At 52.0% G+C, this 14427-nt stretch overlaps 1 protein-coding gene and 1 long non-coding RNA gene across 3 annotated transcripts in view; one reads left to right on the forward strand and one right to left on the reverse strand.

The window, feature by feature from the left end:
• LOC113633128 (uncharacterized) overlaps window positions 1–1806 on the forward strand; it is an 86006-nt gene extending 84200 nt beyond the window's left edge. Inside the window, exon 4 of one of the 2 annotated variants that reach the window (XR_003438076.1) lies at window positions 1231–1806. This is a non-coding gene — a long non-coding RNA (uncharacterized LOC113633128). Of the gene's footprint in view, window positions 1–121; window positions 236–1230 lie in introns of those variants that run through there. The other variant, XR_003438075.1, reaches the window with a different exon arrangement.
• SLC47A1 (solute carrier family 47 member 1) overlaps window positions 1–10388 on the reverse strand; it is a 48401-nt gene extending 38013 nt beyond the window's left edge. Inside the window, exons 1-5 of the mRNA XM_027131171.1 lie at window positions 10135–10388; window positions 9764–9865; window positions 4708–4776; window positions 1773–1921; window positions 963–1005 (exon numbers count right to left, since the gene is read on the reverse strand). Of these exons, the coding sequence (XP_026986972.1) occupies window positions 963–1005; window positions 1773–1921; window positions 4708–4776; window positions 9764–9865; window positions 10135–10311 (540 nt within the window). The 5' untranslated portion in view covers window positions 10312–10388. The remainder of the gene's footprint in view (window positions 1–962; window positions 1006–1772; window positions 1922–4707; window positions 4777–9763; window positions 9866–10134) is intronic.
• Between the last annotated feature and the right edge of the window lie 4039 nt (window positions 10389–14427).

The raw sequence follows: 14427 nt of genomic DNA on the forward strand, positions 1-14427 counted from the left end.
TTTAGTAAGATATTTATCTTGTTATGTGACCTCAAATTCAGAGACTCAGACCCACACTAACCAAATGCTAGGATAAGCAAATGCTAGGATAAGCAAATGCTACCTATTTGGATTTTCCCAGCGGACTCCGTGAGGACAAAAGCGAATTCTAACCAGCTCGAGAGAAGCCACTCGCTGCCTTGACGTCTGAATGGCTCCGAGGGTGACAGCTGGCGGTCCTTCCCCAAATCCAGGCGGAGCCCAGGAAGCATCCTGATTAATTTGGAATCAAAGGTAACCCTAACCTAGAGACCGTCATGCAGAGTGAAGTCAGTCAGAAGGAGAAAAACAAATACCGTGTGTTAATGCATATATGTGGAATCTAGAAAAATGGTACAGATGATCTTATTTGCAAAACAGAAATAGAGACACAGACGTAGAGAACAAACATATGGACACCAAGAGGGGAAAGTGGAGGACGGGGTGGGATGAATTGGGAAGTTGGGATTGTCATCTATACACTGTTGATATAAAATAGTGTATGAAATAGATAACTAATGAGAACCTACTGTATAGCTCAGGGAACTCTACTCAACTCAATGCTTTTTGGTGACCTAAACGGGAAGGAAATCCAGACAAGAGGGGACATATGTATACATATGGCTGATTCGCTTTGCTATACAGTAGAAACTAACACAACATTGTAAAGCAACTATACCCCAATAAAAATTAATTTTAAAAAAAAGTAACCCTAGAATAAGGAAGGAAATGTCTTCCCCTTATCAGTGTTTATATTTAATTTAAGCTCTTGGACATCAAAGTGGCACAAGCTCTGAGGATCAGTGGGGTGGGGACGACAGGTCCAAGAAATTTTCAACTTTTGCATGAATAGCACATTGATAAAATAAACAAACAAAAGGAGGGGAGGCCCGGGTTCACGAGCTGCTTCCTGTACCGAACGCAAGGATGTTCTTGACACTTACCGGAAGAGAAGGGATTAAAATCATCACATAGATCTGGGCTATCCTAAAACAGACAACAAAAGAGCCTCCAGTTAATATTAAAACAATTGCTGGTCATGCTGTCTTCAAGCTGAATCCACAGAGTATGTTCTAAAAAATTAAAACTAATTTATATGGGAGAAAGTTAATAACACTTGTAAGTGACTGTTTCTTTGCAACGTAAGTCGACATCACATCAGGCCTGCTAAATGTCTGCTTACTCAGGGGAGCTGGACTTGATGTTTTTCAGGTCATCCTAGGCAGAAAAGCTGGAAGGAACACAGCCAAATGAACTGAAAGTTGGGCAAAATTCGGAAGCCTCTTGCAAGAGCCAGGACTGCAGCTGTACCTCACAAGGAAGCACGACCAACAGTCTCCAAAAAGGACAGCCTGCATCTCCAGAAAGGACAGTCTCCCCCTGCATCCGGCATCCCTGACATCCCTGGGGAGCCTGCTAGAACTGAGGGTTAACAATCCCGACTCTAAAAACAAGCGTGAGGCGACCACGTTGCCCTCTTCTACGCGTCAGGGAAAGACACTCTGCGTGTGCAAAACGCCAAACGGAGAAACTCCGTGAAGGGCAGGCGGGGCCACATCTCCCGGAGGGCAGGGTCCCCGTGCGTCTGCATCGGGGAGTCCCCACCAGCCCAGGGTCCCGCAGGCCAGAGTCACAGCTTCCACCTTCCACAGGGTTCAAGTCCAGGTGACTGACCGAAAATGTCAACACAGGCAAGATAACCAAGCAGCCACTGACCGTGACCCTGGGCTTGTGACGCTAGAGATCCGGCTGACCTGGAGACCTCGGGGTCTTGCTTCAGGAACAGGAGGAGGCTCTCGGTGTTGAGGAGGAGGGCCCAGCACGGGAAGCAGCACAGCAGCAGGACGAGGATGCTTCTCTGAAGGACGATCCCCACACGCTTTAGGTTCTTGGCTCCAAAGGACTTGGGAACACAAATACAGTGATGGAGAATGCAGCGCCTGGGCCACCTGCCCCGCCAACAGACCTCCACCGGAAGTGCCCTGCCCGCCACCAGCAGCCCTGCCGGGTGCTTCCTGCCATCTGCTCCCACCCCAGCCGCTGAGCTGGTTGCCCGGGACGACTGGTCCCCTGCTCCAGGGAACCGGGCAGGAAAGAGCTGAGCTTAAAAGGTGTGAGAAGAACTGGGCGCATGTTGGAGCCTTCCGGATTCAGCAGATACTTCTACAACACCTACTACGTGCCAGACAGCCGTGAGGCCTGGGAACTAACTCAGCAGGGAGCAAAGTCCCTGCTCTCATAGAAAAAAGTCAATCCGGGAAGGGGGATGAGGAAGGAGTGTTGGGGTGGTGGTGAGCACAGCTGTTGACCTGGTGATGGGGTGGGGGGGCCTCACCCAGGGGCTGATGGCAAGAGAATGAGCGGGAGCAGCCTGGGGGCGCTGCAAGGCTGGAACAGAGTGGGGGAGGGAGGGGAGGGGTCACTGCACAGCTCCAAGCAGAGGAACCCCACGAGCGGCGGAGGGGCAGGTGGGAGGCCAGGGCACAGAGAGCGGGGAGGTGGACAGGCCGCTCCCCAGTGCCCCGGCCCAGGCCTCCTCTCTCTGCAAGTAACGGAATGACTGTCTCTTTCTTCAACCAAAAGCGACCGACCTCAACACACATTAAAAGAGACAATGGGACTAAATTAAACACCCGGTAACGGAAGAATGGAAATACCAGTGACATATTACAGAATATTATGCAAATATTAAATGGGAAAGTATACACTGACTTCATTGAAACAGAACATTCTCCAAACACTGTTGAAGGGGAGGGGGAAAAAAACCCCATATGTAAATTCTAGAGTTGTGTGGGTGCATAAATGTACACAGATTGAAATATTTGTAGGATATTCACCAAAAAGTTGATAGAGGTAACTGGGGGATGGGCGGGGGTAAATTTTAGTGATTTTTTCCACTTTTTAAAATACTTTTCTAGATAACCTAAAATTTCTATATGTGTTTGGCCTTTATAATCTTTTTAAAAAGCTATTTAAAATTTGGGAAACAATGTGCCACTATGGAAGTACATTTAATAATACAGAAAGATGTCCATTGTATGATAAGTGGGGAAACAAGATACAGCCTTTTTGTTAAAAAGTATATATATATAAATGAAAATGACTGAAATGTTGAAATGGTGCAAAAAAAAAAAAAAACCCAAAAAACTCTTTTGAAATAAAATTTCATATCCTACATCATGCCAATCCAGAGTTAGCTTTGGCCTAAATTACATTAAGTCCTTCAGAGCCGTGTTCAGCTTAGCCTGGAAAAACGATCTCAGGAAACCCTCATGCATTATCTGATGGGAGCCGAGGGCAACAGCTCAGGAGACACTACATTCGCTTAGCACTGCTCCTTCCTTGGCAGGTAACCCTGTCCTCATTCTCCCAGGCTTTGGGTGTAAAGGTAGGACTCATCCATCATATACCACCCCGCCCCAGCCATTCATTCATCCGTCCGACCACCCACCCACCCACTCATTCATCCACTCATGCATCATATCCCCACCCACCCATTCATCCATCCATCCATCCATCACACACCCAACCCATTCATTCATCTACACTCATTCATCATACAGCCACTCAGCCACCCATCCATCCCTGCCACCTCCTCACCCATTCAACAAATTTCCAAGGTACCTGCTATACAGCAAGCACAATGCTGAACCACAGGGCTTCAGAGACGGAAAGGGACACAGCCTTTCTCCCTAAGGAGCTCAGAGTCTAGAGGGAAAACCACTCTGGTTATAGATCAGGTGGGTGAGATAGCCAGAGCGGGAGGAAAAGGCCTTGACTGGCATCTGTCCCTGCGCTGGTGATGCCCGTACACCAGCCCAGAGCTCCCAATCCCAGGACAGGCATAAGGATGGAGAGAAACGAGGAGAGTCAAGAAACACTACGAGTCCAAGTCAAGAGCCGTCAGCAGTTCTGCTAACGTGTGGAGATGGGGGAGGAAGCAGACGGCTTCTGGCTTGAGTGGCGGGTGGTGTATTCCTGAGAGAGGGAACTCTACAGGGGAACACTGGTGAGCTTAATCCTGGATGAGCTGGGTCTGAGGACAGAATGGAGCCTGGCCCTCTGGGAAGGGATGGGGACAGGAGATGGCGACGTGAGTCTTCACCACCGCTGGCGGCGGGGGAGACAGCAGCCGGGGGAGGATGTACCACAGTGGGAGGTAGGTGTGGGCAGGGGGCTGCAAGGGGCAGGAAGAAGAAGAACAGACAGCACAGACTGAGAAGGAGCCACCGGAGAGGTGGCTGGACCACTGGCAGGATCCGCAGCCGTGGCAACCAGGGAGTGGTGGAGAGCGGCGGTGGCTGCGCAGGTTAAGGACCGGGATCGGGCGGTGGGGGGACACGCAGGAACGGAATCAGCGATGGGTGCTGAGTCCAGGGCGGTGTCCAGACAGGGACCACAAGGGACACCTTCAAGCAGCTTGGTTTGAAGGAGAGGAGAGACGGAGGGGCAGTGGATGAAGGAGGACGGTTTTAGGGTGGGAGGGATCAGACAGGACGGAAAAAGGAAAACAGCCTGAGTAGATGGACCAGAGGACAGGGTTAGTAAAGCCAGCTCCGCGCCATTTACAGCCATCAGCAGCGGGGTAGCCGACAAACAAAACGCCGCAAAACCACAGCCTGACCTCAGTCCCCTAGATTGGTTCTACGACGAAAGAAAGAAAGGTCTGTGGGGCAGGGTGGTCCTCACCTGAGACATGAGCGTGTCACAAGCGGAGGCCAAGCCAGTTCCAACGGAAATCCCAGCGACATTCACAACCTGCAAGGAACAGCAGACCAGGTGTGGCAAGCGTCCGGGGACCAGGCGGGAGCAGCTGGTGATCTGTGGCTCAGATCACATGGTGTCCACATCTGTCCTTGTCGACTGTCACACAGAACGTACAGTCTAACTAAAGGATCACAGTCACCTGCATCGACCAGGGGAGCCAACAACCTAGTTTTTCCTAAACCCACAGCGCATTACAACTTCTGTATTTAATAAAAGTACCGTTGCGGTTAACACCTGAAGGTGATACCCCTGATCTACGGTGTGCGGTTAATGATAATAACAGCAAACCTGGACTGAGCACGTGCTACGTGCAGGGTCGTCCCCAGCCCGTCACACACACAGTGCTGCGATCACCACTCCCGTTTTATGGGTCATCTGAGTCACAGCAAGTTACATCACTCAGATGGTGACCTGAAGCTGGGCAGCCTGGCCCCAGGCTCTGGTCCTCCAGTGAGGAACGGCACAACTTTTGTGTCAGCCTCTCGCCCAGACCCCACCCAGTGCCCCCGACAACGAGGGGCACAAGCGGTAACCTGCAGGTAAGGGTCAGAGCCCAGCAGAGCTGGGTGGGGGGAGCTAAGACCCTCGTTTCCATCCTGGGCTCACATTTAGCAGCGACGGCAGCCCCGGGATGACCTTCTCGGCCGAGCCCCCAGGAGTGGGTGACAGGCCACCCTCAGAGCAGGAGGGGACATCCACCCCAAGATGCTCTCTGCTGAGTCCACCCAGGACAGCGTCAGGGCAAAAGCCCCAGAACACCTGGGCTTTCCAGGAGGAGAGAAAGAGGAAGCATGCCAATTTCTCAAGAGTTTTGTATTGAAAAACAATGTCACACGTGAGCCTTTTTTGGGTAAATGAATGCACTTTGGTGTCATTCTTCCTCTACAACTTCAAGTCCATCTGGGTCAAGTTACTATTCAGAGACGGCTTTGGTTAAAGCCAACGAGCTTTTTACCAGCCCAGCCCTGATGTCACACTTTCCCCTCCCAGCAGCCAGTGATAAAAGATGCACAGGAGCTGCTACTGTATCTCTCAGAGCACGTCATCTGGGACACGGGTTTCCACTTTATGAAACTCTGCAAGAGAAACTCCCTACGACTCAGCATCGAGAAAAGCTGCTCTTCCCTGAGAGATGGCTCAGGGACCCTTGGGGGAGCCACATGGGTGGGGAGTTCGAGCAGATGTGCAGCCCCTCAGATGCCAGTCTCCACCACCCCACCTTGCGTCGTCTTCCACCCGTGTGTCTTGGACCCAACTCTATCTGCCTTGAAAGTATTTTTATAAACCAACTCAAATGCTCTGTGGAACAAGGTGGGTATATAGAAATGTTCTTTGCTTTTAAAACCAAACACTTTGGGCTTCCCTGGTGGCACAGTGGTTGAGAGTCCGCCTGCCGATGCAGGGGACACGGGTTCGTGCCCCGGTCTGGGAAGATCCCACATGCTGCGGAGCGGCTGGGCCCGTGAGCCATGGCCGCTGAGCCTGCGCGTCCAGAGCCTGTGCTCCGCAACGGGAGAGGCCACAACAGTGAGAGGCCCGCGTACCGCAAAAAAATAAATAAATAGAGTTTTCTTGAAATGAGTCTACTGTCTCCCTAGCAATTTGTTACAATTTAACAGCCGATTAAAAGCAAAAGTCTGGCCACCCACTGCCCGATAAGACAGGCACAGACCCCCTTATCTAAGACCTTATCCACAGAAATGCCCGACTTTGGAACATACCCACGTTCCCACATGCCCTTTTCAAGCCTGTCTGTATAATTTTAGGTTTGTATCTACTGTATTATTTTTTTTTGTTAGTCACCCACCAAATCTTTGTTTTTATTGAAATATACAATTTTGATTTACAATGTTGTGTTGGTTTCAGGCGTACAGCAAAGTGATTCCGTTTTATATATGTGTATGTGTATCTATTCTCTTTCAGATTCTTTTCCATTATGGTTTATCACAGGGTATTGAGTATAGTCTGCTGTGCTGTACAGTAGGACCTCGCTGGGTGTATTCCTATTTTATTTTTACTTCAAAAACTAGGAACTCTTCCGTTACCCTCTTATCATTGAGTGCTTTAGGGGAAAAACAAAAAGAGGGAAAGAATCACCAAAAAACACATAAAATCTGAATCCCCTTCCCAAGATAGGTTTCAAAATAGTTTTGGTGAAATAAATGAAAAACCAGGCACCGTGGGATTCTACAGGTGTACGCAATCATCATGCTTTAAACCCTCGCCATGTTACAGATGGGAAAACAAAGGCGCAGAGCTGAGAAGAAAAACATACATTCAGGGGATGCCTGGGTGAGAGTCGGCTGCTCGGGTCTCCGAAGTTACGCATTTCTGAGACGTCTGCTGGGGCCGCATCTCTGCTGGTACCAGGCTCAGCAGAAATTAACCGGAGCCGCCGATCACAAGAAAGCAGGCAGAGACAGACCAGCACAGCCCGGAGGGGGGGGCTCTGGGCTGCCTGCGAGTCCTCAGGGACAGTTTTGTGCAGGTGACCCTGCCCTGTCTAGGCAGACACACCCGGACCTCGCAGGCAGGTAACAGAAAGTCCCGGAGGTCAGAAGCCGGGAGGGGTGCGACTCTGGCTGTAGAATGGGGGGGGGCGGGGGCAGGATGCAGTCAGGGCGGGAGGAGGGGAGGCCCTGCGGCTGGCAGGAGGGATGAAAGCCGCGCTGGGAGAGTGTAGTAGCAGGAAACAGAAAAAAAGTGAGTTTAAGAAATGTGGGAAATTAAGGCAGCAGGGCTTGCTGACTGATGCAGACAGGGGGCCGTGTGTAGGGTGCTCCCAGGGCAGGATGGTCACCCACAAACAGAGGAGGAGGGGGAAGAGAAGAAGCAGCACAACTACCAGAAGGGGAACCAGGGAGGACTGGCAGGTGTGAAGAGTTCCCAGGAGGGAGGTGGGGGAAGGCGGCCAGGTGAGGGCAAGTTCTGGGGGGGGGGGGGGGGGGGGGGGGGTCCCTGGCAACTTTCAGAAGAGTAGGTTAAGTGGAACAGTGGGGAAACAGGCCAGTTTGCAATGGGGAGAAAAGGAAAATGAAGACGCAGTGTAGACTTTCTGGCAGAGTGTTAAGTGGATAGAGGCCAGAGAGGGGGCTGCACAAGGAGAGACTTGGGTACTTTATCATAATTCAGTAGCACTAGTGAAAGGGAAGGGGCTGGAGGAGAAAGGATGGTTCTGAGCCCAGGTAGAAGGCTGGTCTCAAAGAAAAAAGTGATGAGAGACTTCCCTGGTAGCGCAGTGGTTAAGAATCCGCCTGCCAATGCAGGAGGCACTGAATCGAGCCCTGGTCTGGGAAGATCCCACATGCCGCAGAGCAGCTAAGCCCATGAGCCACAACTACTGAGCCCACGCGCCTAGAGCCGGTGCTCCGCAACAAGCCACCATAATGAGAAGCCCACGCACCTCAACAAAGAGTAGCCCCCGCCCACCACAACTAGAGAAAAGCCGGCGCGCAGCAACAAAGACCCAATCAGTGCCGCCAAAAATAAATAAATAAATAAATAAATTTTTTAAAAAGAGAGAGGGAGAAGAGTGATGGGGATCCAGGTGGCAGGGCTGAAGGAAGAGCAGGGGGAATCAGGCACTGACTGGCCCTGGATTCTGAGAGGGGACCAAGCGGGGGCTGCAGAGCGAGCGAGGACGGAGGGATCCCAGCATGGGAAACCCCCATGAGGGCAAAGACAGGCAGCAAGGGTGTGCGGACTTGACAGGGCTCCAGGGATAAAGGGTGGTGAGCGGAAGTGTAAAGTTTAAAGCTTCTGCTGTGGGTGCACACGGAGGGCTGGAAATGTGCAGGGTGTGGAGCCCGATGTGCATTCGGTGGTCCTGGAAGCCAGCGAGATGGAGGGAGGCGGACCCACACACCCAAGGAGACAAGCCCTCAGGTCCTGAGGTTGTCAGTGAACACAGAAGAGGCCACGTACTGATCATCAACAAGGAAAAGTACAGGATGGTGTACCAGATAGGTTGTCCAAAACTGGGTGCTGGGAAAGGAGAGTCTGCATGCAAAAGAATGAAGCTGGACCCCTATCTCACACCATACACAAAATCAACTCAAAATGGGTGAAAGACTGGAGCATAAGACCTGAAGCCATAAAACTCCTGGAAGAAGACTTAGGCGGTAAGCTCCTTTAACAAGTCTTGGGCGTGATTTTTTGGATCTGACACCAAAATCAGAGGCAAGAAAAGCAAAAGTAAACGGGACTACATGAAACTGAAAAGCTCTGCACAGCAAAGGAAACCATCAACAAAATGAAAAGGCAACCTACCAAACGGGTTCACCCAATAATAGACCTGTAACTAAAATGTATGATTCCATATACCAAGGTGGTCTCAACCATAAGGAAAACTTCTGTGGCCCCGCCATGATCTTAGCGCTCTACCCACCTGGGTGGGAACAGGAGGGGCATTTTCTGAGACTGGGAAAGACCATCTGCCATTACCAGCAGAAGCTTTTCACCTTCTTTGAAAGCATGGATGAAATGCAGGAGAGAGGCAGCTTTCCACTACATCACCAACAAAAATGCAGGGACTTCAAAGGGGGTGTAATTTCAATCCATGGTGGCAGGGAGACACTTTATTACAAGGCTGAAATAGCACCGCCTTAATGAGCTGTGTAATTCAAACTAACAGCAGTCAACCTAGTTCTAGATATGTTATCTGGTTTAACTTCATAATAGAAAAAAAATGCAGTTCTTTTAGTTCTACCAGCAGAGTTCGCCTCATTGCTACGAATTCTTTGCAATACCTGGTCCCCAGACCAATTAAGAGTCAGTGGGATGGTTTGAGAGTACGGAGAACACCTTTTCTAAGTTGTTGACACAATCTCTTTCCAAATCTAACGATAGGGTAATGGAACCCCCGGGTCAAGCTCGGACCGTGTGAAGGTGCAGGTGTCAGACATCACAGAATTCACATTCCAGGCTTTTCCAAGTCGTCAGCCCCCCTCCCCCGCAAAAGAAGAATGTAAAAACCTACCGAGACAGCAAGCGTAACCGCGTCCAACTCGACCTTGCCCAGGTGTCCGCAAAATACGGAGCTGACGAGGCTGATGAGAAAGAGCAGCAGCTGCGCGAGGAACTGGGGGAGGAAAGCGGAGGCCAGCGCGTTACACCGACCCTCCCGCCCGAGACGGCGCGGGACGGCGCTGGTCCACCGGCCGGACCGCGGGGGACGGGGTGACCGCGGGGAGAGGAACCACGGGATGAGGGACCGCGGTGGACGGGGGGGGACCTCAGGGAGAGGGACCACGGGATGAGGGACCGCGGGGGACGGGGGAGACCGCGGGGAGAGGGACCACGGGGGACCGGCGGGACCGCGGGGAGGGCGGCGCGGGGCCGCGCACTCACCACTGGGCCCGCGAGCGCCGCCAGCTCCGCCGTCTCGCGCCCCACGTCGGGCGGCAGCGCGCCCCGCAGAGGCCGCAGGCATTCGCGCCAGCCGGGGGTCCAGGGCCGCTGGGCGCCGTCGCGGGCGGACGAGGGGCTCTCGGCGGCGAGCGGCGCAGGGGCGAGGGGGTTCTCCATGCCGTCGCGGGAGGTGCCGGCGGCGGACGCGCCAGCTCCGAGAATGCGCGGGAGGCGGCGGGGGCGGTGAGCCTGATATGGTGTGGGCTGGGTGGGCGGGGCGGCGGGCGGTGGCGGGATTGGGGGTGGGGAGGCCCCGCCCCGCCCCGCCCGCCCCGCCCGCCCCCTACCGCCGCCGACCCGGCCCCCGCCTTGCGTGGCCCACGGGACTCGGGGGAGGGGCGGCCTTGGTTGGGGGGCGCGGAAGGGGCAGGTGGGAACAGTGCAGGGGGCGCCGAGTTAGCCTTCGCTGGTTTCCGGGTGATGTCTCCCCCCAGGCTGGGTCAAAGAATTTACTCCCCGGGGGGTTGCGCTCCCTGCCGCCCGCAATTTGCAGCGGGTAGGACGAGCCCGCTGGAGAGGGAAAGAAAAGCTGGGACTGGGGCTTTGCTGGGGCCCCACCGCGAGGGCCACCTTGGGTGCAGCCTTCGTCTTGGTCCCTGGAAGGTGACCCTCCACTTAACTGACCCAAGAGGAACGAAGCGCTGAGGGTGGAGATGCCTTAAAGGAGTACCTCCACCCACCCACCCCACCCCCCCGCCGATATCTGCCCTGGGGTGTTTTTCACTCAGAGGAGCTGCCTTTTCTCATTTTTTCCATTATCTGTTCGGCACGCCTAGCAGTTTGTATCCACCCCAGAAGGCAGCGTACTTAGTAGGTAGGAAGGCTTGCTAAGCGAACAGCGTGGAGCTAGCCCGGCAACGCGGCATGCAAGAATGACCCCTTAATCCAAGGCCGCTGTTGACTCGCCCTCCCACCCGCCAAGATGAGTTAGCAGTGATTGCATTTTCACAGCTCCAAAGACTTTCCCAATAATTGCCAAGGCCAAGGAGAAGAGCGCATTCATTAAGACCTCATCTTTTTGAGATGGGGCCGCACAAAACTTTCTGGATATACCGCATCTCTGCCACTAAAAGCCTGCAGCTTTTTTAAGACGAGGACAGGCCCAAACAAGACGAATAGGGCCTGCCCAGGACCCCATCCTCCCCTCTCCTAGAACACTCTTCATTTTTGCTGCCTTCCAACTTTATCAACCCTTCCTTCAATCAAAATAAGAAAGGGTCTGATTTTTCCCTCTAGTTTGCCTGGGTTAGCTCTTCGAAGCCTGTATTTCTCTCCGTGGGATGCCCACCACTCAAAAACAAAGCGCTGGTTCTTCATCCCTCCCTGCGCCTGCCAGCAGGTCAATCCAAACCCGTGTTAAGACAGGCCCTTGACAGGAAGCATGCTAATTGATGCCACCTGACTCCTTTCTTCTTGGTAATCTGTTTTCTCCCCTTTTAAGTTCCTTAAGCATGTCTACTACCCTTGGTACCAAATGAATATTAACAAATGTTTCCCGCTGAATAAAAATCTAAGGGAAGATATATTGTAAAATGTATTTTAAATAATTCACATAGTGGGCTTCCCTGGTGGCGCAGTGGTTGAGAGTCCGCCTGCCAATGCAGGGAACGCGGGTTCGTGCCCCGGTCTGGGAAGATCCCACATGCCGCGGAGCGGCTGGGCCGGTGAGCCATGGCCGCTGAGCCTGCACGTCCGGAGCCTGTGCTCCGCAACGGGAGAGGCCACAACAGTGAGAGGCCCGCGTACCACAAAAAAAAAAAAAAAATTTTACATAGTAAGAATCCTTAAGTCCTTGGTATATGGGTTTGTCTAAAAAAAAAAACAGTAAGCAGAAGAAATATACAAAGCCATACATCAATGCATCCAGTACACAGTGGTTGTCTTTGGTTGACATGGTGGTGGATGTAATCTTCCAGATGTTGTTTTGGACTAAAACGTACTTTTTACCTTCCTTCCTTTTCTTCATCAGAAAATATATCTTGGAACTCTCAGTTCTTGACCTCCATGGGCACAGCTGAATAACGTTAACTGAAAATGAACTGCCACCTTTAGGCCAATGAATTTTTGTTGGTAAGGTCAGAAGCATCCCTTGGCCTACTCTCTCTCTCTCTCTCTCCCTCTCTCTCTCTCCCTCTCTCTCTCTCTCTGTCTCACCACATCACTGAATTCTGACATAGACTCTCACTAAAATCCCCACCAGCAAGATGACAATGACCCCAAAGAGCGGAAGCCCTCACCACAGCACCAGCTGTCTCCCAGACAATTTCCACGTGGCCCCTGGATGAACCTCAAGACACTCTTCCTGGCGTGTCTGCTGATCCGACTGAATCGCCTCTTTTTTTTTCAACATCTCTTATCCACATTCCTCCATGGTTTCCAGGGCCTGCTGGAGATGAAAAGGAACTCAGTGCCTTAAAAGGGTGTTTTTCTTCTGTATAAAAAGGAGATGCATGTATGTGCTACTAGCTGGGAGAATGGTAATTCAAGAAGCAGTTGCTACCATGGAGATGAAAGGAAATCCTATGTCAGGTGCTGTCCACTTACTTACAGACACGGACTGGATCCCGCTGCGGTCAGCTGGGGTCCTCAGGGGCTCTGCCCCACCAAGTAACGCAACAAATAAGGTAGCTCTTTAGGTTAAGAGGCTTCGGGGAAATGTTCAAGGGGCCAGCACTCATCGAATTAGCATCTCAGAAGGAGAATAAGGCCAGTGGAGGAGAAAGATGACCTAAGAGATGATTCAAGGCCATTCACAGCACTGGGGAGAGATGTGAGTCTTCCCATCAGAGGGCCTGCTAAGTACCAGGCAGGACAGTGACCCAGACCTAGATTTAGTCTCAGCATGCCTCAGAAGAGTAACAATAAGGAAAATACCCTAAATGCTTGCATCAGTACTGAATTGATCACCTGCAGCTTTTAATGATCTGTAGCAGTGTGTCCGTGTCTGCAATTAAAGCAAACAAACTTCGGGGGCTTCTCTGGTGGCGCAGTGGTTGGGAATCCGCCTGCCGATGCAAGGAACACGGGTTCGAGCCCTGGTCCGCAAAGATCCCACATGGCGGCGGAGCGACTAAGCCCGTGCGCCACAACTACTGAGCCTGTGCTCTAGAGCTCGCGTGCCACAACTACTGAGCCCGCATGCCACACTACTGAAGTCCATGCGCCTAGAGCCCGTGCTCCACAACAAGAGAAGCCACCGCAGTGAGATGCCCGCGCACCGCAACGAAGAGTAGCCCCCACTTGCTGCAACTAGAGAAAGCCCGCGCACAGCAACAAAGACCCAACGCAGCCAAGAATTGAAACTAAAAACAAAAGCAAACAGACTTCAGCTGTTTACCTTGAAATTGGGTGTTCCTTATCATTTGTTTCTGAGACATTATTGCCCTATTTAAGTGGGAGCTCAGCACAGCAAATCTAGTTGTGAACACCTAGACAGGCCTGTCCCAAGACCAGGAGCAGCTGTGTCATACCTGGGCGAAGTGGGTCCTGGGAGAAAGCAGCAGTCCTGTCCTGGGCCGCATTTCGTTTCAAACTGGCATGTACCTGAGCCTAGAAAACGAGACAAAGTCAATCCACAGGTTTCACCACAGTGCTCATCAAACACTTGCTTAATTCCCCAGTGGAGCCATTTTCTTCAACTGACGTGTAACATGGGAGCCTCTCTAGTTAACAAGTACAGGATCATCTTTTGTAACGATTGACGTGGGCTCAGTGGGTGGGGAAGGTTGGATGGAAAAAAGATGAGAGCAGGTCAGGGACCGGATCCTGTAGAATTCTCCTTTCCTCGTCCTTCACCTCTTTTCTCCATCACCTCTCTAACACCCTACGCTGACCGTAGGAAGTTTACAGACAAAGATGCCCATAGGTATCTTAATGAAACACTGGGAGATCATAAAAACAGGATGAATATCAGGATACATTTGATGGCATTCCACCTTTCTCTCCAGGTCTAAAGCTGGTCCTGAAATTGGCTTTTCAGGAACAGAGGCAGAAGTTTAGCATAGGACCCAGGGGAGAAAAGAGCCCCCTGTTTTTCTATCTGATGAATAAACAAAGGGGAATAAAGCCAGGCTCACCGGCCCTTCACATCTGAATTAAGTCCAGTTAAAACAATGACATAGGGCTTCCCTGGTGGTGCAGTGGTTGAGAGTCCGCCTGCCGATGCAGGGGATGCGGGTTAGTGCCCAGTCTGGGAAGATCCCACATGCCGCGGAGCGACTGGGCCCATGAGCC

This window comes from Aethalodelphis obliquidens, unplaced genomic scaffold, assembly GCF_003676395.1.
Source record: "Aethalodelphis obliquidens isolate GAN/ISIS:26980383/991018 unplaced genomic scaffold, ASM367639v1 scaffold38, whole genome shotgun sequence".
Taxonomy (NCBI): Eukaryota; Metazoa; Chordata; class Mammalia; order Artiodactyla; family Delphinidae; genus Aethalodelphis; species Aethalodelphis obliquidens.